The 20,479-nt window shown below is 55.7% G+C and overlaps 1 protein-coding gene across 1 annotated transcript; it reads right to left on the reverse strand.

Moving 5' to 3' along the window:
* Positions 1-1,786: 1,786 nt before the first annotated feature.
* On the reverse strand, positions 1,787-12,072 carry PDPK1 (3-phosphoinositide dependent protein kinase 1). Its single transcript, XM_056866243.1, has 14 exons — positions 12,031-12,072; positions 9,619-9,873; positions 8,701-8,743; positions 8,410-8,547; positions 7,918-8,062; positions 6,532-6,629; positions 6,000-6,075; positions 5,211-5,279; positions 4,509-4,605; positions 3,938-4,111; positions 3,292-3,509; positions 2,593-2,650; positions 2,267-2,419; positions 1,787-1,898 (listed from the first exon to the last, which is right to left on the reverse strand). Exons 1-14 carry the CDS (start codon positions 12,052-12,054, stop codon positions 1,791-1,793), a joined length of 1,656 nt encoding a protein of 551 aa, XP_056722221.1. The 5' UTR covers positions 12,055-12,072; the 3' UTR covers positions 1,787-1,790.
* Positions 12,073-20,479: the final 8,407 nt, after the last annotated feature.

Consider the following 20,479-nt stretch of genomic DNA (forward strand, 5'->3'; position numbering starts at 1 on the left):
CTTAAAAGAACTCACCTGTGTCCCATGAACCCCACAAGAATGCAGGATACAGCAAGCTTGGCAGACCCCCTCATGCCCCTCCTGAGGGTTGCTCGAGAACCTTTCTACTTTTCCTCCTTTAGGGGCCAAGACATCTTCCTTCAGAGGGATGTTCATTTGCAGTCACCGCCCCCCCCCCCCCGGGAATTGTGTCAACTCAACTTCAGGGTCCAAGGAGGCTTGGTCCCTTTCCACATCAGGCCTCCCCCCCCGCTACAGACACACCTGGGCACATCACTGCTGGGGCAAGAGATGCCCCTCCTGCCCCACCATCCTCCTGCTTCCTCAGTCAAGAAGACTTCTGCCTGTTCTCCCTGTTAGGGGGCTTCACCAGGCATACCGGTGCTCTCTGCATTCTCATACAAAGCATGTTGCTACGAGCCTGAAGTCAACTGGGCGCACTTGCTGGGTGCCAAAAGCCCACCCATCCCACCATATGCCTGCTCTCTCTCTCTCTCTCTCTCACACACACACACACACAAACACACAGGATGGGAGGCCTGAATTGAGAAAGAAAGATCTTTGCTCTTACAAGAAACGTTTGACCATAACAGTTTAATTGGAAAAGGACAAAAGAACGATATGAAACTTTTGATAGATATGACTCAAGTACCATAAGTTTGTCCCTCCTTAAGTATCAACATTTTTACAGGAACACAACAATTAGTCCGATTAGTGGAGGGGCTTAAATATATTTAAATCATGTAAAATATTTTCAAAGTCGCTAAAAGATCAGATGCTTGGCTAATGAACCAGACAGGAATATTTGTACACCTCATTATACAAAGGGACACCCACCCAAGTCATCAGTTGTACAAGAGCCTCTCGGTTGCTCGGTCTTCTCCTCCCCCCCACCCCCCTTCCCCGCAACGCTATGTCCATGCCGCACCCTGCAAAGAAATGGGGTCGCTCTCCTCTTCTGAAAAGGTGAAGAGTCTATTTCACTACATCAAGAAAGTCTTGTAACGAACTAGTTAACCTCGCAGTTAGTATTAGTTAAAAGCATGCTGGTAACTTTAGCGCTCTAGTTAAACATGTAAATGTGTCAAATTAAAATTTCATTTCAAAATTTTTTTATGAGATGAGAGTGCCCAGATTGCGAACATCTTAAGTGCCGGGTTCAACAATTCCCTCTCCTCCTTCCACCTGTGCTGGAGTGTGTGCCTGCAAAATGTGCAACTCACAAGGAAGTACCATCCATGGAGAATCCTGCAAATCCAAATGCGACCAGAGAGCCCCAGGAGGGCATGCCCACGGCCATCGCAAGTGCTGGAGGACAAGAAGCCAACAAAAGGAAGGTGGGGTGGCGGCAGCGGCAGCAGCAACACGGGGACCCTCTCCCACAGGAAGGCCCCCTCCAAGCTCCCTGATGAAAGACGGTTGGGTTGCACAGTCTTCTTCCGGCCCCGACAGGACCTGGCCTGCGCCCGTGGATTAGATGAGACGTGCCTCGCTTAGCTGACCAACACCACAGCCGGCTACGCCAAGACCCCCTCCTTTGCAGCAGAAACAGAGCTGAAGGGCACGCGAGAAAACAAGCTGGGTCACTGACTGCAGCGGAGGACGTGGAAGCCTCAGAAGACGCCGAAAAGCAAGCAAAGCCACCCTGAACCCTGTGGGCTGGTTTTTCCCTTAGGGAGGAAATTAGTCTGGGCGGGCGGCTCCCCCTGGTGGCGGGCTGGGAGGGTCTGCTGGCCGTGGCATGTGGCGCTCTAGCAGCACGGAGGGAGACGGGGTGCCGGAGAGCAGCTTCATTTCGCAGCGTTCTGGTGGTATCTGTGCCGCCAGACTTCGTGGATCTTTTTGCACCATTTGTGCGCGTTCCCGCTTGGGTCCATCAGGTAATACGTCCTGTTAGGCTGGAAGGAAACTGACAGTTAAACATCTGTCCGCCAGCTCTGAGGACAACGCGGCAGGCAAACTCAGGTGGCAAAAGAGGACACCCATCCCCACCACGTAAGGATGAAGCCCGGTAAGCTCCTTCCGTGCCAGACGTGCAGCCAGGCACTCTGTGACATAGCGGCCCCGTCCCCGCCTGGAGAGCCACGCCAGCTCAAGCTGGGAGGAAAGAGAGACCCCAGCGGCTCTCCAGTTTCCCATTCCTCTGCTTCTGAGAGAGCCTCTCTCAACATGGCCCCTGCTAACTGTTTATAAGTAGCAACTCGACCAGATCTCTCAAGAACACCCTTTGGCCTACTGCAACTGGCCCAAGGCACGCCCCACTCACTGTGTGAACGAAAAAGGTCTTAAAGTTCTTGGCTTCTGGCCGTAGCTCGAGCGACCACGGAATTTCCCCTTTCAGAACTTTGTTGACAGGGTCTACGTAGTACAAGTGGGGTCCTTCCGTGAGAAGCAGCTGCCGCCGCCGAGCAAACAGACCCTGACGCAGAGAGAGAGAGAGAATCAGCTATTTTCACTCTACAGCCTGCCCCCGCTCTTGGGACCCCTTTGCCCTTTAAAAGAAGCTTTTACGTGCTGCCTCACTGCCAGAAGAATTGGCAGCGCCCGTCTCCGCCCAAACCAGACTCCAAGCATAGGGGGAAAAGGACTCACCTTCCTCTTGTCCACCGGCCCCATTTTCAGGATTAAATTGTTCTCTACAAACGGATGCCTGGGGAGACAAACCCGGGGCTTGGCTCATTTCCAAGCCACTCCCAGCCGGCTGAAGTCAACAACTCCTCGGGGGTGGGGTGAACACCAGAAGCAGCTGGGCCAGCACAGCCTACCGAGATGGGCCGTCGCTCTCTAAAACCATGCCCAAGACCCTTGGACTGGAGAGGATGGAGTCTGAAGCTCCTGCGAGCAAAGGGCGTGCTCCATCCTGGGCCACGTTCCCACCCTCCGGAGGGGCCTGCAGTGCAGCAATTGGGGCTGACGGTGGAGGAGCAGATGCACCCCCCCATGGCAGCTCTGACAGTCTGAGCAGATCACCCTGGATCGGACCCCAGAGCACCCATCCAGCCCAGCAGTCCCTCCCCACAAGGCCCAACCAGCAGGGCACAATGTTGCAGAAAGCCTCGACCCCAAGGTGCGATGGGCCCTTTCCCAAGTGGCCCCGCTGACAGCTCTTCCTCGGCCAGACCCCCTTTCAGATGTCTAAGCCAGCTGCCGGCCTGGTGCAAGACACCACTTTGAGTCCCCAATGTGCTGCATGAGGATGCGCTGCTTGGTTTTTATCTCAGACACCCCAACCCCCCAAAGCAGCCACTCCTCCCATGGGAAGGGGCCAGCCGCTCCGGCCCCCAGGCTCACCAGGGGTTTCCGCCAGCCTGTTTTGCCAACAGCAACCTTTTTTCTTCTTCGGAGAACTGGAGGTCCAGCTCAAAGGAATTGTTGTCGAGGTCGTGAATGTATTGCTCTATATTATTGCCGGACATGGGTGGTGGGCCGGGCTCCAGGGCAGACAGCGACTGAGACGAGGCAGAGCCGGACACTTGCAGGCAGCCGAACTGGCTCAGGAGATTGTCGTACTGCAAAACACACCGGAGAGAACCCTCCTGGCGTCCCTGTGCAAAGTCTTCTTCGCCTCTGCCTTCTAACCCAGGACTGTGAGCAAAGAGTCCCTCCGGAAAAGCTCCGCTTCCCCCCAGCACCTTCGGGGCCACCCGGAGAGACGCTCTCTGCTCCCATCGTGGCACCAGTGAGAGGCAGCCCTCACAGCTGTGGGGAGGGGTGGAGGAGCCAAGAGTTGCAGGCTGACTCTCCCCTTCAAGGATGCAGGGCCCTTCCCTGGAGCAGGAGGGAAGGAGGGACCAAGAGAAGTCCCCACTCGGGGCGTATGGGGCAGCCCCCTTGCTCAAAACCAGCAGGCAGAGAAACGGCCTGGCCGCCGCCACTCACGGCCCCTCAATGGCCTCTGCAGGGGAGGACTAACCTCCAGGTCAAGATGGAGACTTACGTTTCCGTAGCAGTCCTCGTCATCTTCTGACATGGCAGGCAAGTAGGCCGTCAGTTTGGGAGGCGTCTGGTGGTGCAGGTTCTCCCAGGTGATGGAATCGAAGAACGGGTGGGCCTTCAGGGGTTCGTACCCTCCCATTTCTTCGCAGCCCAGCCTCTTGGTTGCATCTAGAACCTGAAAACATTGCCAGGGACAATACTGAGGAAACGTTCCATGCCAAGAGGTCACCATGGAGGAAGGGGCTGGCAGGAGCTGCCAACCTGCAGTCAGGGAGAAGGGAGTGCTACACAGAAGGTGACTGAAGGCAGGGGCTGGAAAGCAGGCACCCGAGGGAGCAGAGATGGAGGGTTGGGAGGAAGCGGGAGGCCAGCTTGACAGGGAACCTCAGGGGAAAGGGCCTGGGGTGGTGGGGCCAGGGGAGGGGGGGAGGTCCCAGGCAGGGGCCACTGCATTTGGAAGAGCTGCCCAGCCTTCTCTGGTCACTTCTCAATGGTGATCTGGGCCCCAAAAACAGACTGGCTGGAAGCTGAAACGTGACACGTCTGTGACGATGAAAAGAAAAACCATTTACCAAAAGCTTTTCTACGAGATCTTTTGCCTTCGGAAAGAACTTCTCTGGGAATTCATACTCCAATTTGATTATCTTTTGAAATATAAGATACTCATTTCTGTAAAAAAGACAAAAAAAGACACTGTGACATTTTTGCAAGCATCTCCCTTCATAAGTCAGCCCAGCGGGGGTTTGTTCGTGTGTGTGTCTGTCCAAGCTCCCCTTGGGAAGAGAAAAAGACAGACAAAGAACAGGAGGGATAAACTATTAACCAGAAGGACAAGCAACCAACTGCAGAAGAAAGCAAATTCCCTGCATAAAGAGCATCAGGACTATGAGATAAGAACTCTACGAAGATGCATGTGTAATTTATCCCAAACTTTGAGGAAACAGGGACTTCGTCATAAACCACATCTTAATAAATGGGAGAATAGGATCAGAACCAATTTCCAGGAGTCAGGGAAGAACAGAACGAAAAGGCTCAGGAGTTTGCCAGGATGTACATTTTGTGGTTCATTAACTGAGGACTGTGTCATTCTCTTCAGAGTGCTCTAGGCGTCATTCTTGACAGCAGATAAGAACTGCTCCTTGGCCAATGCCAAAGTCTGCACAGAGTCAACCCATACTTACTTACAGCCCAAATAGTACCCAAACCCTGGAGTTTAAATCAACAGCACCTAACCAAAAAACAAAAGAAGTTACATGAAGTCCGAAGTCTCTTACCCAGCTCGGAATGGTGGCAGACCGGCTACCAGCTGATATATGATGCAGCCAAGAGCCCACAGATCAGAGCTTCATCAAGACACGGAGGAGAAGGAATGTGCATGTGTGTGTGTAAGAGAGAGAGAGAGAGAGAGAGAACGAACACATGATTCACCCTGTGCAGAAGTACCGTGCTGCCAATTGTTGACTTCAGCCTCTGCCAATTACAAAGGCCCAAAGTAGAACTCATTCTGTTGATGGAGACCAAGGGAAAGGAAAAACTCCCAGGCATAGGGGGGTCCCCCTGCGCTTCCCTCCAAGGAAAGCACGACTGAGATCTCCCTCTCCTCCATGGCACAATGCTTCCAAGACAGAGGAGGCAGCACCGGAGGACTTCAGCCACGCGACAATCGAGTCAAAGAGACCGAAGAGCATTTCAGGGGTATTTCATAGAAGAAGCCCCTGCGCAGGTGGCGGCAAGGGGCTTCCCAACTGCTTAACGTAATATCTAAACGGGCTGGAGACAGAACACCAACGTTCACATGATCTCCTGCAGCCTGGGAACCCCTTGCGTTCATTAGCGTTTGGAGATTTGAATACCTTCAGCTCTACAAAACCAATGAGAAAGTCCACTCAAATCACTGTTTTCACTTGAGGGCCTAACGCTGGTGAAAACATTTCAGTGGGGACACTGACAAGTGCTTCAGAGCATGAGGCGCTCCACCGTGGAAACGGCTGATAAGAGCTTGCTAAACACTCCCTTCCTCTACCCGGTTTTGCAAAGCCCCCCAAATCTCACCAGCTGCTCACCTTTTGCAGGCCGACTTCTCCGTCAGCAACTCCGGAGACACGTACTGCGCCGTCCCGACAAAGGAGTTTGCCCGTGCTGGAAAAAGAAGAAGAAGAAACCGAGAGCTGAGCTTTTGGACTTCCAAACGCTTTAAGACCCTACTGAAGACTTGCCCGGTGGCTTGCAAACAGGACATGCAGTTCAGCGACGCCATTCAAAGGGCACCAAGAACAAGAGAGCTGATTTTAGATTTGACTCCCTGGGGCTTATCAACAGAGAGAATATTGCACCGGCAAGCACAACTTCCTCCACCCGAAAGCCCCCAGACGGCTCCAGCTCCCTCCTCTCTGTGCCCACCGACGGCTCCAGCAGTTCGAAGCAGTCCTGATTCTCCAAGCTCCTGGGTTTCACTAAACTGGATTTAATTTTCCACCATAAGGATTCAGAAGACAGCCGACATAAATCCCACTGAGACTGTCGTGGTGAAGACTGCAACGGGAAGACCTGCCGGCCCAGAAGGATGCTTCAGAGGAACTCGAAGAGTGACTGTACCTTGTTTACTGTCTGCAGATAATACTTTTGCAGTCCCAAAGTCTGTGATCTGAATGTGCATCTCTCCGTTGAGCAAGATGTTCTCTGGCTTGAGGTCCCTGGAAAGGCAGAGTTGGGTTTACACCAGACCCGCACCACATAAAGCCAGCTGAAGCTCCTTCCCGGTCTGTGCTCCCACCCCAGGACATGCCAAATGCCTCCCCCTGCTCTTTTCACCTCTTTGTGAGAACAACTCTCTTCCTGACACAGCTCTAGCAGGAGGGCCCCCCCTGCAGAACAGCCCCTCCCCACACGGACGGGGGTCACTTACAAAGCCCACGCACAGAGGGAGGAGAATATATTCATTATCATCATCATCATCATCACCTTTATTAGGCATTTACATCAGCCCATATTCTACTCCCACCTCCTATGACAATGGCCCCCATGCAGGGTCGTGCAAGGAGCCCCAGTCCAGGGCTCCTTGCACGACCCTGGGAACAACATGGGAGGGTTGTCTGCTGCAGCAGCTTCCACGTCACCGAGGTAACAGAAGGAGGGGCCTCCAGGCCCTTCAAAGGCCAGGCTGGGGATGGAAAGAGGCTGGTCTCCCTGCAGCTGTATTGCTCCTCCTCTCCCGGGATTCCGAGGGAGCTGGCAAATGAGTCCCAGTGTGCCTACCCAGCCTCGCCACACGGCCTGCCCACATCAGATGCCCCTGTGTGAAGCAGATGAAATAGCGGCAGAGAAAACAGCGCATGCCGCCCCCGAGCTCTCTGGAAGAATGTCAGGATAAAAATCTAACTGGATGGACAGACATACAGAATTGTTGTGTCAGCAGAAGCCAAATGTGCTGATTCAGTGGCGTACAGCAAAGAGAGGAAAGGTGGGGGGGGCAGGGGAGAGCCTAGCTGAGCAAGAGGCGCCATAATGAAGGGAAAGGGGGAAATGGAGGGGAGATGAGGCCAAGGAAACAGAGGGGCCAGCAGGCAGAGTGGGAAGGCAGGCAAGCTACGGGGCGCAGAACACAAAGGAGGCAAAATTCACAGAAAATGGGTTGTTGAAGTGTAACCAAGGAGTAACACAGACATCTGTGGGTGTTCAAAATACGGCCAGGGAGCGCCAGAGATTCTATATTCAGCCCACAGCGGTAAAGGGTGGGGGGAGACTTGAAGCACACTCATGAAAGCTGAAATGGAACAGCACAAGCTTTCGGGAAGAACATCACTCATTTCACGCATCTATCAGTATATTGTTTCTAAAGGGAAACAATCAGTGTCGAGGCAGTGAAGTCTTCACGAGCCCAGGAATGTCAGTTTCCATGGAATCCTGAGCCCCCTGAAGCACCATCTGCACCAAAGCACAATACACACCAGAAATTACAGTAATTCAAATTCATAACCTTACCTGTGAATAATTCCCTTCCCGTGCAAATACTCTAACGCAGACACCATTTCAGCAGTATAAAACCTGGTGCAGGTCTCATCGAAGGAGCCGATCTTGCGGATATATTTTAAGAGCTCCCCGTTTTTGGCATAGCTGAGGCCAAAGTCTGAAACTAGCGTTAAGGACTCTTGCCGAACCTGCAGATTCCTAATGAAAATGGACCGTCCTTCCAGACCAGAGAGCCGCGTGGCAGAGGGTACGGGCCAGGGTCAAAGCCAAGAACCCTAAACCCTTCCCTACAGGCGGAATTCATAAGACCCAGCACTGGAAGGCATTTTGCGCCTGTACCCCAAATCAAGAAGACCAGCTGCTACTCCAAGAGTGATTACAGATTACATCTCTGGGGATGGCGCAACGGAGAATGCAACACTCCATTTCTTCCCTCATTCCTTACACCAGAAAATATTCCAGAAATAAAACTATTCCCTGCAAGCGGTGTCATCCAAAGGATACAGAGCTTCTCATCGTCCTGAAACGTGAAGTAGAGCTTGACAAAGAAAGGGTGATCCAGGCGCGACATGACGTCTCTCTCGCGGGTCACGTACGGCACCTTGTTCTCTTTGATGATATGACGCTTCTCCAGAATTTTAACTTGGGGAAAGACAAAGACATTCCGGTTGACTACAGACAAAGGTGACCGGCACGTGGCAGCCCTTGAGGCCCAAATCCTCCTTGCGTTTCCCCACAAGAGGGTAAGGAAGTCTACCTCACAACCCAGCCCCAGAGGAGGAAAAAGCTACTCACCAGCATACTCTCTGGAGGTGGCCAATTCCCTGGCCAGAACGACCTGCGTAAGGGAAGAAAGGACTCTTTCAACATGGAGGAGCATGAGGGGCAAGAGGCGGCTGTGTGGAGCTCGCAACGCAAACAGCCTCTGGGGCTTGAGCCCCTGTGAGAAGCACACGCTCGACCCACTGGGCTCAGCAGGGCAGGCAGGGAGAATAGAGGCAGCACAGGGCCAGCTTCCAAAACACGCAGGGGAGGAGGGAGAGGAGTATTTTGGAACTTTGGTGGGGGGCAGGACAAGAGAACAAAAATCCTCCCCACTGTGACTGGTACAGAGTCAGGGCCTTCAGGCGCTGCAGCATCAGCCTCAGGAAGAGACTGGAACCGCACTGGCTGCTTCGTCCCCAGCCAGCAAGCAGGGAGGGCAGCCAGGCGGCTCATTTCTCACACGAGCCTGTCCCATCCTGCCACCCGCAGGCCAAAGGGGCTTGCTCCAAACAGCTTCCTCCCTCCTCCTTGCAAGCAGCACCCTAAACATATTCAGAAGAGAACAACAACCCAGAAGTCCTTTTAGCAGTTCTAGGGAACCACGAGACCTCTGGGGCACGTAAGAGAAAAAAGGAAGCCACAGCACGCCTCTGCTCCTTTGGCAAGCCTGCAGGGAGGAAAGGAGCAGCTTTTGGAAAACAAAACCCGGAGTGAGGCCGTAGATGCCCAGGGAATGCCCTGGTCGTAACAGAAAAGCCCACTTCGTCTGGCATGGGCCTTGGGCGGGGAGCTATGGCCACAACAACAGGACAGGCCGGTTGGCTGCATTATTCCCTTCATGTCTGTTGGAGGAGGAGGGAGGGGGCTCTTCCTGGGGTAGTACAAACACGGTTCCATGAGGCTCATGTGCCACACCTTCAGCATCAGACACCTGCTGCTGATACTCACCGTAGAGAAAGACCCTTCGCCCAGAATCTTCCCAAACTTGAAGTCCTCCGGGCGTTTCTTCCGTGGCTGCGAAGGCTGCTGCAAAGACTTCGGAGTGGCCCTTGGCTCAGCTGTGGTGCTCTCCATGTTCATCCCCTGTCTGCGGCCACAGGGGGCAGCAACAGGCGGAGAGCTGGAATCTGCCTGGTTCCTCACCATTGATGGGGACGGGCAGGAACACAGAACCACACTGGACTGGATGGGAACGGCATCGTACTGCAGGGGTAGAAGAGAGGGCAGAGCTGTCAGTCTCCAGGATGGCACATCTCAAAAACATGCCACGCCCCAGAAGCCCCCCTCCCCACACACACACTTTCATTTTCTGTTACAAGGGCCGGCGTGCTCACACGCAGCTGAAGCCCACCCGTCCCGCCAATCTTGCAGGGCATTAAACAAGCACAAAAGGTGAGCTGATAACAGACATTCTGTGCATGAGTTTCAAAAGAAGAAGAGTTGGTTTTTATATGCTGACTTTCTCTACCTCTTAAGGGAGACTCAAACAGGCTTACAATCACCTTTCCTTCCCCTCCCCACAACTCCCCTGTGAGGTAGGTGGGACTGAGAGAGCTCTAACAGAGCTGTAACTTGCCCAAGGTCACCCAGCTGGCTTCGTGTGGAGGAGCGGGGAAACAAATCCAGTTCACTAGATTAGCCTCCGCCGCTCATGTGGAGGAACGGGGAATCAAACCCGGTTCTACAGATCAGAGTCCACTGCTCCAAACCACTGCTCTTAACCACTACACCACACTGGCTCATGCGATGCTTCAGTTCTTTCCGCTCCAACCCCAACACGGAATGCATGGCCTGGCAGTTGCTTATCAACCCTGCTCAGCGAGGGAAGCAGTCCTCCTAATGTCTAGACGGAAACTCTTTTGATTTAATTTGATAGTCCGGACAGTCTCCTAAACCCATCTACACAGAAGCAAGCACCACTGAGTTCAATGGGACTACGTGTGCTTAGGATCACAGCCTTTGACACTTATGGGACGGAGCGATATCCCAAAGACCCAGGGTCAAGAGATGCTAAATGTCAGCAGAAGGGATTAAGCGTCTGGTGGGTAGCTGCATTGGCCTGCAGCAGAAGAGCAGGTTTCAAGCCCAGAAGCACCCGAGAGCACAACAAAATTTTCATTGCGTGATATTTCAAGAGTCAACGCTCCCTTGGTCGGATAGGAAGTAAGGTAGATCTACGCAGGCATCTTGGCCCTTGGAAAAGCAGCGTGTAACACAGGAAAAGCACACAGGAGCACATCTCCAGAGACCCTGCTTCTTATATTAAAAACATGGCAAGGCAAGATGCCCTCATCAGGGGCAAGCTTCCAAGTATGGAATGCCCTCTTAAATGAAGCCAGCCTGGCTCCTATACTTCTAGCATAGCAGATGAAGGCCAAGTTCAAAAAGAGTTTTGTGGACACCGCTCCTTCCCTGGAGGTTTTTAAGCAGAGGCTAGATGGCCATCTGTCAGCCATGCTGATTCTATGACCTTAGGCAGATGATGAGAGGGAGGGCATCTTGGCTATCTTCTAGGCATGCAGTAGTGGGTCACTGGGGGTGCGTGTGGTGGGGGAGAGGCAGTTGTGAATTTCCTGCCTTGTGCAGGAGGCTGGACTAGATGACCCTGGTGGGTCCCTTCCAAGGTTACCATTCTCTAATAGGCTGAATTGTTGCTCGCTTCCTTTGGTTGTTTTTTGTTTTATCAGTTGTTTCCTCCCTACTATATAATTTCAGCAGAGCAAAAGCAAAACTAACCTGCCCCTCCAGAATATACCTTTTTCAAAAAAATGAAATAAATTTTTAAACCAAGCCGATAAAATCGTGAAAGAGTTTGCACAATTACCACTTTAGAGGCAAAACTTAAAAACAACAGCCTCCGAATTTTAAAAAGCCCTCATTGCAGTCACCCTTTCCTGAGAGTTACTGCAGCAGGGGCACCCACTAGCCCCAGGTTGGGGGGGGGGGGATCCAGGCAGAGAAGGACCTGAGTTCGAATCCTCCGGCGCTCAGCCACAAACCCGCCTGCAGGGCGGAAGCTTTTGCCCCTGACGTCCCTGCGGCGAGGGGCGCGGCCGTGTCCTGCGCGCGCCCCTCTTGCCCCCCAAGAGGGCCCCACGGAACAAGGGCCGGCGCCCGTCTCCCCCCCCCCAACGGAGAGAAGAAGCCCTCCCTGCAGGGGAGGCCCTCCGCCGCCTCCGATCCCCCGGGCGCCAGGCCAAGGAGGCCCCGGGGAGCCCCCCGGAGGGGAGGGTGGGGGGTGGTCTGGGGCGCGGCCTCAACGACGGATGGACCCCTCCCCCTCCCGGAAGGAAGCGTGGAGGCCGCAGCGCCGCCGCCCGCCCGCCCGGTCCTCCGCGGCCTCCCTGGCGGCGGGCCTACCAGAGGGCTGCCGGTGCTGGCCATGGGCGCCGCCTCCGCCGGGGCCCCGCTGCGGCCAGGCCGACTCCGGCGCCGCCACCGCCGCCGCCCGACAGCCCGACCCGATGGGACGCCCGCGTCCTCCGCGAGTGACGTCAGCCACAACAAAGCTCCCTTCCGCCCCGGGTGGGCGGGACGTCCGCCGGCGCCGCGCCCCGCCACTGGCCCGGCGGCACGCCGCTCAGCCCGCTCGCCCGCCGCGGCGGCTCTCGCGAGACGGCGCCGCGCGTGCGCCCTGAGGGGGCGGGCGGGGAAGGCGCCGCTGCGCGTGCGCGGGAGCCGCCCTCCTTCCCGGAACGCTCCTCCTTCCCCCAGGGAGCGGAACCCCCATAGGCGTGAGAACTGCTAGAGCGGCCCGTGTCCGAAGGCGGGACTTCCTGGCAGCGCTGGAGGCCGGTGCCCGTGGAGGCGGCAGCAGCCCTTCCTCCAAGACGCCCACACTGCAAGGTCGGCTCTTCCCCTCGTGCGTCGCTGTCGGCGGCCGGCTGCGGCTCCCTCCGCCCCTCCCCTCCATCTCCTTTGCTTTTCCCGGCTCGGCGTCCTCGTAGAATCATAGAGTTGGAAGGGACCACCAGGGGTCATCTAGTCCAACCCCCCTGCACAATGCAGGAAATTCACAACTACCTCCCACACACACCCCCAGTGACCCCTACTCCATGCCCAGAGGATGGCCAAGATGCCCTCCCTCCCATGAATTGCCTAAGGTCATAGAATCAGCCTTGCTGACAGATGGCCACCTAGCCTCTACTTAAAAACCTCCAGGGAAGGAGAGCCCACCACCTCCCGAGGAAACCTGTTCCTCTGAGGAACCGCTCTGACTGTCAGAAAATTCTTCCTAATGTCTAGACGGAAACTTTTGATTTAATTTCAACCCGTTGGTTCTGCTCCGACCTTCTGGAGCAACAGAAAACCACTCGGCACCCTCCTCTATAGGACAGCCCTTCAAGTACTTGAAGATGGTTCTCATGTCCCCTCTCGGTCTTCTCTTCTGCCTTCGCGCAGCTGCCTGTCCGCCAGAGCCACAAGCCCGTTCAAAATGCATGCGCCTGCCTTACAGGGCTGTTGTGAGACCTTCAAAATGTGCTGGAATGATTGACAGGGTCCTATTTTCCCTCTACCATAGAGTGACTGTCTGCTCAGGTTGCAGCAAATTGCTGAGATTGTAGTTTTGGTGTAAACATTGTGGAAGGCTGAGCCATACCCACAGGAAACTTTGCAGCTCAGGGGAAAAGAGCCTGACCCCCATGAGCTCCTTTGCCCATTGATCGTGGGGGGGGGGGCTTTCTAGTGCCTGCAGTTGCTGCTGCTGCTGCTCCCGTGGCAAGGATGTGGGTGCTGGGACATCCATGCCTGTCAGCTTGCCTCGGCTTAGATCTTGGCTTGTGATTTGGGCATATCTGTTGGAAACACTTGAGTGGCAGATCTGAGCTTCACATCAAAGGAACAGAGATAACACTGGGGATGATTAAGCCCTGCCTGCAGCCTCCTGGGGCGGAAGTGATACGCTTGAGAAACAGGGCTGGCACAGAGCTAGGCAGAGCTGACCAGGCAACCTCTGCAAAACCTTGGGGGGGGGGGCTGTTACACTTTGCACCATTCCCCACACAATGAGAAGCCCGAGGGCGATGCTGTGGGCGAGAGAATGCAAAAGGGACGCCATTGTGCCTTGGTCGTGCCTGATTTATTGCAAATACACATGCAGCTCATACAGGAAACAAGCAGACACCTCTAAGAAAGCAGCACAACCGCTGCTCCACATCTGACCTCTGGCACTCAGAGCTGCTCCACCAGTCAATTCACAGCCTACTCAAAGTGCAAACTGGCTCAATTTGACTTCTTCGCTCCTCTCTGTAAGCTCTAGGGGTTTCTGTGGTCAACAAGGGTGGCTCGCAAACATTTTAGCCCAAAGCCCATCTATTTTGAATATCAGCAAGCAGCCAGCATTCCTAACGGGTTGTCCCTTCAGTAACTGTTCTCAGGATACAATTATTCTGAGGAGTCGGGGGAAGCCAGAACCTGCTTGCAGAGAGCTGTGCCGGCAGTTATGAGCTGCTCTCCGCCCTGCTTGGGCTCCCTTCTAGGATCCACCACACGGGCACCGCAGAGCGGGCGCTGGTACCCAGGGGGCAAGAGGCGGAGGAGACAATCTCTCTCCTGGGAATCCTGCTCTGCAAACAGGGAGTTCCTGTAGGGCAAATAAAGGAAGACCCTGCCTGCAGCATTCAGGCTTTCTAGGTGGAGAGGAGCTCTTCCAGGCAAGCTCACGGCCTTGGCTTCCCCTTGTATGACAACGTAGTTGCTGGCTTTGTCCAGCTGGTCCGGGGCACTTGGCAAGCAGCAGACCTTCTCCCCTGATGGCAGCTCCACTCCTGAGATGCGCTTGACAGAGGAGAGCTGGGAAATGGCCTCCGGGGGCCTCGGGATCGCCGTGCTGGGCCCAGCGTCCTTGCAGCCTCTCAGCCACACGTCCCCCTCTTTGATGCCTGTCCAAGCCTGAAGGGGATGAGAAACCCGTCCGGGGCGTTGAGGAGAGGGAGATCCAGCTGTAGCCACAGTGAGGACACCGACATCTTGCTGGGCAGGAGTGGGCCAGCAGGACTCTGCCCAAGACTCTTGCTCCTGTGCCATCTGCCCAGCTAGCAAAACTTGGAGAAGAATGGGTGGGGGGCCCATCTTGTGCAATCGCTAACCCCCCCTTACTGCTCAGCAGGTGCTCGGCGCTCCCCTCCACTAAGGCCAGGGAGACGGGTGCTTTTACCTTGAAATTCCCATTGTGAGAGGCGTAGAGGGGCAGGAAGAAGGCTGCAGGGCTGGGGGTGTTCGCCAAGCAATGGCTCTTGATCCTGCAGGGAGACAGAACGGCGCACACACTTCCTGAGCCAGCAGCAGCCACCACCACCCCGCCCCAATGGCCCAGGCATGCGTGCCTGGTGGTCAGCCAGCACAAACGAAGGGGAGGCTTCCTTCTCCGCGCACCCCCTGTACTCATCAGCTGGCTCACTGCCTGCTGCAGCAGCTGCTGCTAAGGGCTCCTCGCTCACCTGCCCTCTGAAACTGCCCTTTAGAGGTATATTGACGGGGGGGGGAACCCCAACACAGAATGAATGGCCTGGCAGTTGCTTATCAACCCCACTCAGCGGTGGCAGCATCGTGTGCCGGGACAAGTGTTCGCCACACTGTACCTTGAGTAAAAGCTGGAGAGCAGGAGCAGAAACAGTAGGGCGCCAAGGCAGAGAGGGACGGAGACGAAGACGGCCAGCAGCGCCGCAGACTCCTCCCGCTGCAAACGTCCTGGGAGCAGACAGAGCCAGAGCATCCCTCAAGCAACAACCCTGAGCAGGCAATGGAAGAAAGGCCACGGGGCAGCCTCGGTGCTGGAGGCGACCAGGAATTCAGCTCCAGAAGAGCCTTTCGGGTCAGGGTGGCCGAGTTCCCAGCTGAGGGAAGCAGAATGACCGGGATCCACACTGAACGTGTCCTGGGCTATGCAGAGAAGCACCATCCTCTCTACATGACAGCCCTTCAAGTACTTGAACATGATTATGATATGCCCTCTCAGTCTTCTCCTCTCCAGGCTAAACATACCCAGCTCCTTCAACCTTTCCTCCTAGGACTTGGTCTCCAGGCCCCTCACCATCTTTGTTGCCCTCCTCTGGACACGTCCCAGCTTGTCTACATCTTTCTTAAATTGTGGTGGCCAGAACTGCACACAATACTCTAGGTGAGGTCTAACTAGAGCAGAGCAAAGTGATACCATCACTTTGCGTGATCTGGACCTCACCTAGCGTATTGTGTTCAGTTTTGGGCAGCACAATTTAAGAAAGATTCTGAGGGTGTGCATTATTTGCATTCAGTTTGGCACGTCACCTGCCTTGGCTCTAGGAAAGGTACTGAATACACCAAATGGGAACGCAGAAGGAAGAGCACGTGTGTGAGCATGTGCAAAAGGCAGGGTGGGGCCTGGTGCTAACAGGTGTGCTTTGCGGCAGCAGCTCAAGCCCCCCCCCCCCGCCACTTGGCCCCTGTGAGAAGACCTGGGGGGACGCTCCACTCTGTCGTGGCACTCCACTCGCTCCACTGGCTGACGTAAGCGTCGTTATCGTCCGGTGTTTTGCATCGCACCCGCGCAATGTAGTTGGTGCCTGGCGTGAATTCGGAGCCGGCTATTTCCATCCATGTTTCTATGGTGACCACGGTCTTGGTCTCCGCTTGCTGTTCAGGGATGGAGAGGGAGAAATGAGGCCTGGCCGGCAGACATGAGCCGTGGCCCCACCCGCCTGGGAGAATGCTGCCAGGTGGCTTTCCTTCACGGTGGAGCTTGATGCCCCAGGCGGGGCCTTCCTTAGGGGACCCCTGGACAGGCCCTCCTCTCCCTGGCTTCTCCTTACCTCCCAGGGGACATGGGTGGCCCTGAACTGCAATTGCCACTGCAAGGCCTCCCAGATAATCTCATAGGCCTCTGGCTTCTCCCACGCGATCAGACACCTGCTGGCACTCATGTTGCTCCAGACGCCATGGGGCGGATCACATTTAACTGGAAAGAAGATCGGTTGGGAAAAGGCAGCCTCTACCGTTTTCAAACCAAGAGCGGCATTCCCGGGGAGGGGGGGGCAGCCCAGGACCTCTCCAGCTTTCCCCCTCCCCTTCTTCCACCCTGGGCACCGTTGTGGCGCACTCACTGTTCCGCATGGGCTCATAAGTCTCTTCCCAGGCAGTGTAGACAACGTCTTTCTCCCTGGAGGCATGCAAGGAGACTGTGTATTCATCATTCTCCTCAAACTGCCCCGGTCCCTCCGCAGAGCAGCTGAGCTCATTTTGTGGCCCATCGGAGGCTGAGAGCCAGCAGAGGAGGTCGCTCAACTTGTGGTAGGCGCTGCAGGGAGCAAGACAAGAAGCATCTTTCTCTGACCCTGGCGACCGACACAGCAAGTGACCGTGCAGACGGGAGAGCGCCTCTGAACATATGCAGAATGACCACCCTCAGCCTGCCTTTGACTACAGTGGAAGGTAAAGACTCGCCGGCGGCATGTGCTCAACGCGGATGGTCAGGCAGCCTCTGGACTTGGGCCCCATCCCACCCCCGCAACAGAGGCTGGGCGCCTGGACGGGCTGGCCTTACTCGGAGAAACTGAGGTAGAAGGTTCCCTCTCCTGCCGTCTGATTCCGGTTCCAGGTGCAGTCCACTCTACGGTCCTGAAACCCGTAATTGTTCAGGCAGCTCACGCCGCTAGAGATGCCTGCAGGGAGAGCATGCAAAGGAGGTCAGGCCGGAGGAGTCTGCCAGGAGTCTGGTCTGGCTTCTCAAAGGGCGCCCTGCCCTGCAAAGGAACCCTGTGCCCAAGACCATGCCCACTTGCTAGCTACCACAGGATGGTTCAAAGGCTGGGGGAATGTCAGAGGCAGGAGCTGAGGGGAGGGGGTTGCTTTGGGCTGCTTTGATTGCTTAGAAGGGGCTTGAAGAGCTGAGTTGGGATTTGAGTGGGTGCCACACTCTGCCCGTGCCTGCTCTCCCTGTATACTTGCAAACACAAAAAGGACTGAACGGTCCCTAGTAGAAATATGCCTTTGTGACATACAGCAACTGGTCCTGGTTTGCATTAAAACACCTCTACTGCATGGTAACTAATCCAAACTGAAAAACCAGTGGCAGGAACACTTGGAAAACTTTGGGGCTGGGAGAAGAGAGTGACTGACAGAAGAGAGCGACTGACAAGAGATGTATTCCAGTCATCTGAGCTGGCTGCCCAGAATAGGACTGTGCGGATTTGCATCGACAGCCACCTGAAGGCAGGGCTTCTGGTAGCCAAGTTAGGGTTGCAGGCTTCTAGGTGGGGCCTGACCTTCCCCCAGAGGAAGCCGCAGCTTCAGAGAGTGGACTCCCTCACACCCCTGCTCATCTCCCTCCCCTCCCCAGGTACCGCCCCCAAATCTCCAGGAATTTCCCGAGCCGGAGTCGGCTTTGGTGTGGGCAGTTCTCCCCCTGCCTCCCCATACCTGCTTGCTGTCTCTCTGCAGCCAGGAAGAGGGGCAAGAAGAAGAGCATCGGCAGCAGACGGGCTGCCCGGAGGTTCCCCATTCTCCAGCGGCCTGAAATGCAAAGGCCATGAAATGCGTTTCCAGGGCTGGGGGCTTCTGCCTGCAAGACCCAACCCTCTGCCCAGGCAGGCTGTGCATTCTGCACATGGGCATGCCTGCTCTAACAGGCTCACAACGCACTCTCCAGCCCAGAATTTGGCACCCAAGCAATCTCACCATTTACTTACTTAAAAAAAAAAAAAAGCTTCCAGCCTTTGTTTTCTAGCAAAGGCCAGCTAGAAGCAGGTCCGTGCATGGGGTGCCGAGTGAAGACTTGGAAAACTGGGTGGGTGGGCTGGGGCTAGAAGAGGTTGACGGGGGCAGGGGCTGATGGCTCCTGTCCCTTCCGCCTCCCCAGGCAGCCTCTCTTTCCTATTCCTGCACTCTTTGCCGCTCAGGTTTTGGACGCAGAATTAACCAGGCAAGAAAATATAGAGAGGCATGTTTAATTCATGCCATTTTGCCAGCTCTGGTCAGAGAATGGGGGGCATTTGGGGATGCCGGCATACCCCCGCTGATTGTTGTCGTCCACTGGTGGTAGGATTCCAAACGGGACCCCTTCAGCCCCTCTTTGGAGAAGGAAGGCTTCCCCTCAGCAGAAAAACTCTCTGTGTGCCATAAAACCCTGGGCTGGCTGCCGAGCCAGCGTGGGGCAGTGGGCAGTGTGACGGAGCAGGGTCGGGGAGACCGAGGTTCGAATGTCCTCTTCTACCACAGAAGCTTGCTGGATGCCTAGGGCTGCTCACTCTCTCTCTCTCTCTCCGCCTAATCTACCTCACAGGGTTGTTTGTTGTGAGGGTAAAACTGGAGAGGACGACGTTGGCGGCGCTGAGTCCCCTTTCAGAAGAAAGACGGGGTATAAACGAAGCAACGAAATAAGTCGGCGTTCTGTAGAAAATGCTTCAGGGCGGCCTTCTTCGTAGGTGTGCCAGTTTCCTCTCGTGTAGGTTACAAGTGGGAACGCATTAAAAATAGGACTTATTTCCCCTCCCCAGTTCTATATAATAGACAGATAAAGCTCGGGTGTGGCTGTTGGATTCCTTTCTCCACTCTGGAAGTCCGCTTTTCCAGCCAGAGAGGCAGGGAGCCCTGCTTGGACTTGGGTCCCCTTGCTGGGGACTTCCCCCCCTGCTCCAATGCCCATCCCAGCACCGTGACCCCTGCTATGGGACCCGACTGGCCCCATGAAGAGTACCCGTGCCACCCTTCCCTTGCTACTGTCCCGGCTTGCAAAGGCCACGCTGACCAGGAAGCCGCTCGGTTGGCCCTGCAATCCCCGTGGGCCAGTTCTGTGGACGGCACGACAGTGCCTGGCTCTGCCCGGCTCCCTTTCCAGGCAGGGTAAGCCCTCCTCTGTGCCCGCTCACGGATCTTACCTCAAAGCTGCTCCCAGTGTATGTGCGTGTGTGCATGGTGGTGGTGGGTGGTGCATCTGTGAGCTGGTTTCATGAAAGGCAGGGAAAGGGGGGGCATCTGCTGCAGCTGGTCCCTAAGGCCCAGAACCGCCTGGGCAGACCAGCCGGGGATCTCTGTTGCCCCGGCCAGCGTATGCCCGCTGCTGGGCACCCAGGGCCCTTCTGCCCGGCCCAGCTTCCTTACCGTGTGGGCTGCTACCCGTCTGCGGCCACCCCGGGGATGCTGTCCCGGGGCCTCTGCCCGCCCCGTCGCTGCTGAGCCAAGTGTCTCCTGACGGGGCTGGGGCAGCCTTAGCAGCGGAGGGGAAGCGCCTGCGAGATGCCCAAGTTGATTAGAGGGGGGGGCAACACAAATCAGCCGCACAGTCACATCCCCCCCGTTGCCTGGTTCAGCTAGAGATAAGCGAGGCTGCCTGGAAACCTCGGTGCTGTCTCCCACCCGCCCTGACCTACAAAGACTTCCTTCCCCTGGGGGGGCCTCGGCTGCTGCGCTCCACTTTCAGGCATCACATCGTGGGCCTGGGGCGGGGGCTTGCCCCCTCCCCAGACACACACATAGTTGTGAATTTCCTGCATTGTGCAGGGGGTTGGACTAGATGACCTTGGTGGTCCCTTCCAACTCTATGGTTCTAGGTTCTCCTGCACAGCTCTCTCCGCTGGCAGCTGCACACAGGTGGTGGCCCCTTGGGCCCAAGCCAGGGCCTTTGTTCCGCCCCCTCCCCCCACGCTTCTCAAGCCCCCTCCCAGGATTGCACAGCCTCTAGAGTCGCCAACCTCCAGGTGGTGGCTGGAGAGCTCCTGCTGTTACAACTGACCTCACCTGGAGAAAATGGCCACTTTGTATGGCGGACTCTGTGGCATCATACACCTTTTTAGCCCCTCCCCTCCTCAGGCTCCACTTCAAAACCTCCAGGTATTTT

This window comes from Euleptes europaea, chromosome 21, assembly GCF_029931775.1.
Source record: "Euleptes europaea isolate rEulEur1 chromosome 21, rEulEur1.hap1, whole genome shotgun sequence".
Taxonomy (NCBI): Eukaryota; Metazoa; Chordata; class Lepidosauria; order Squamata; family Sphaerodactylidae; genus Euleptes; species Euleptes europaea.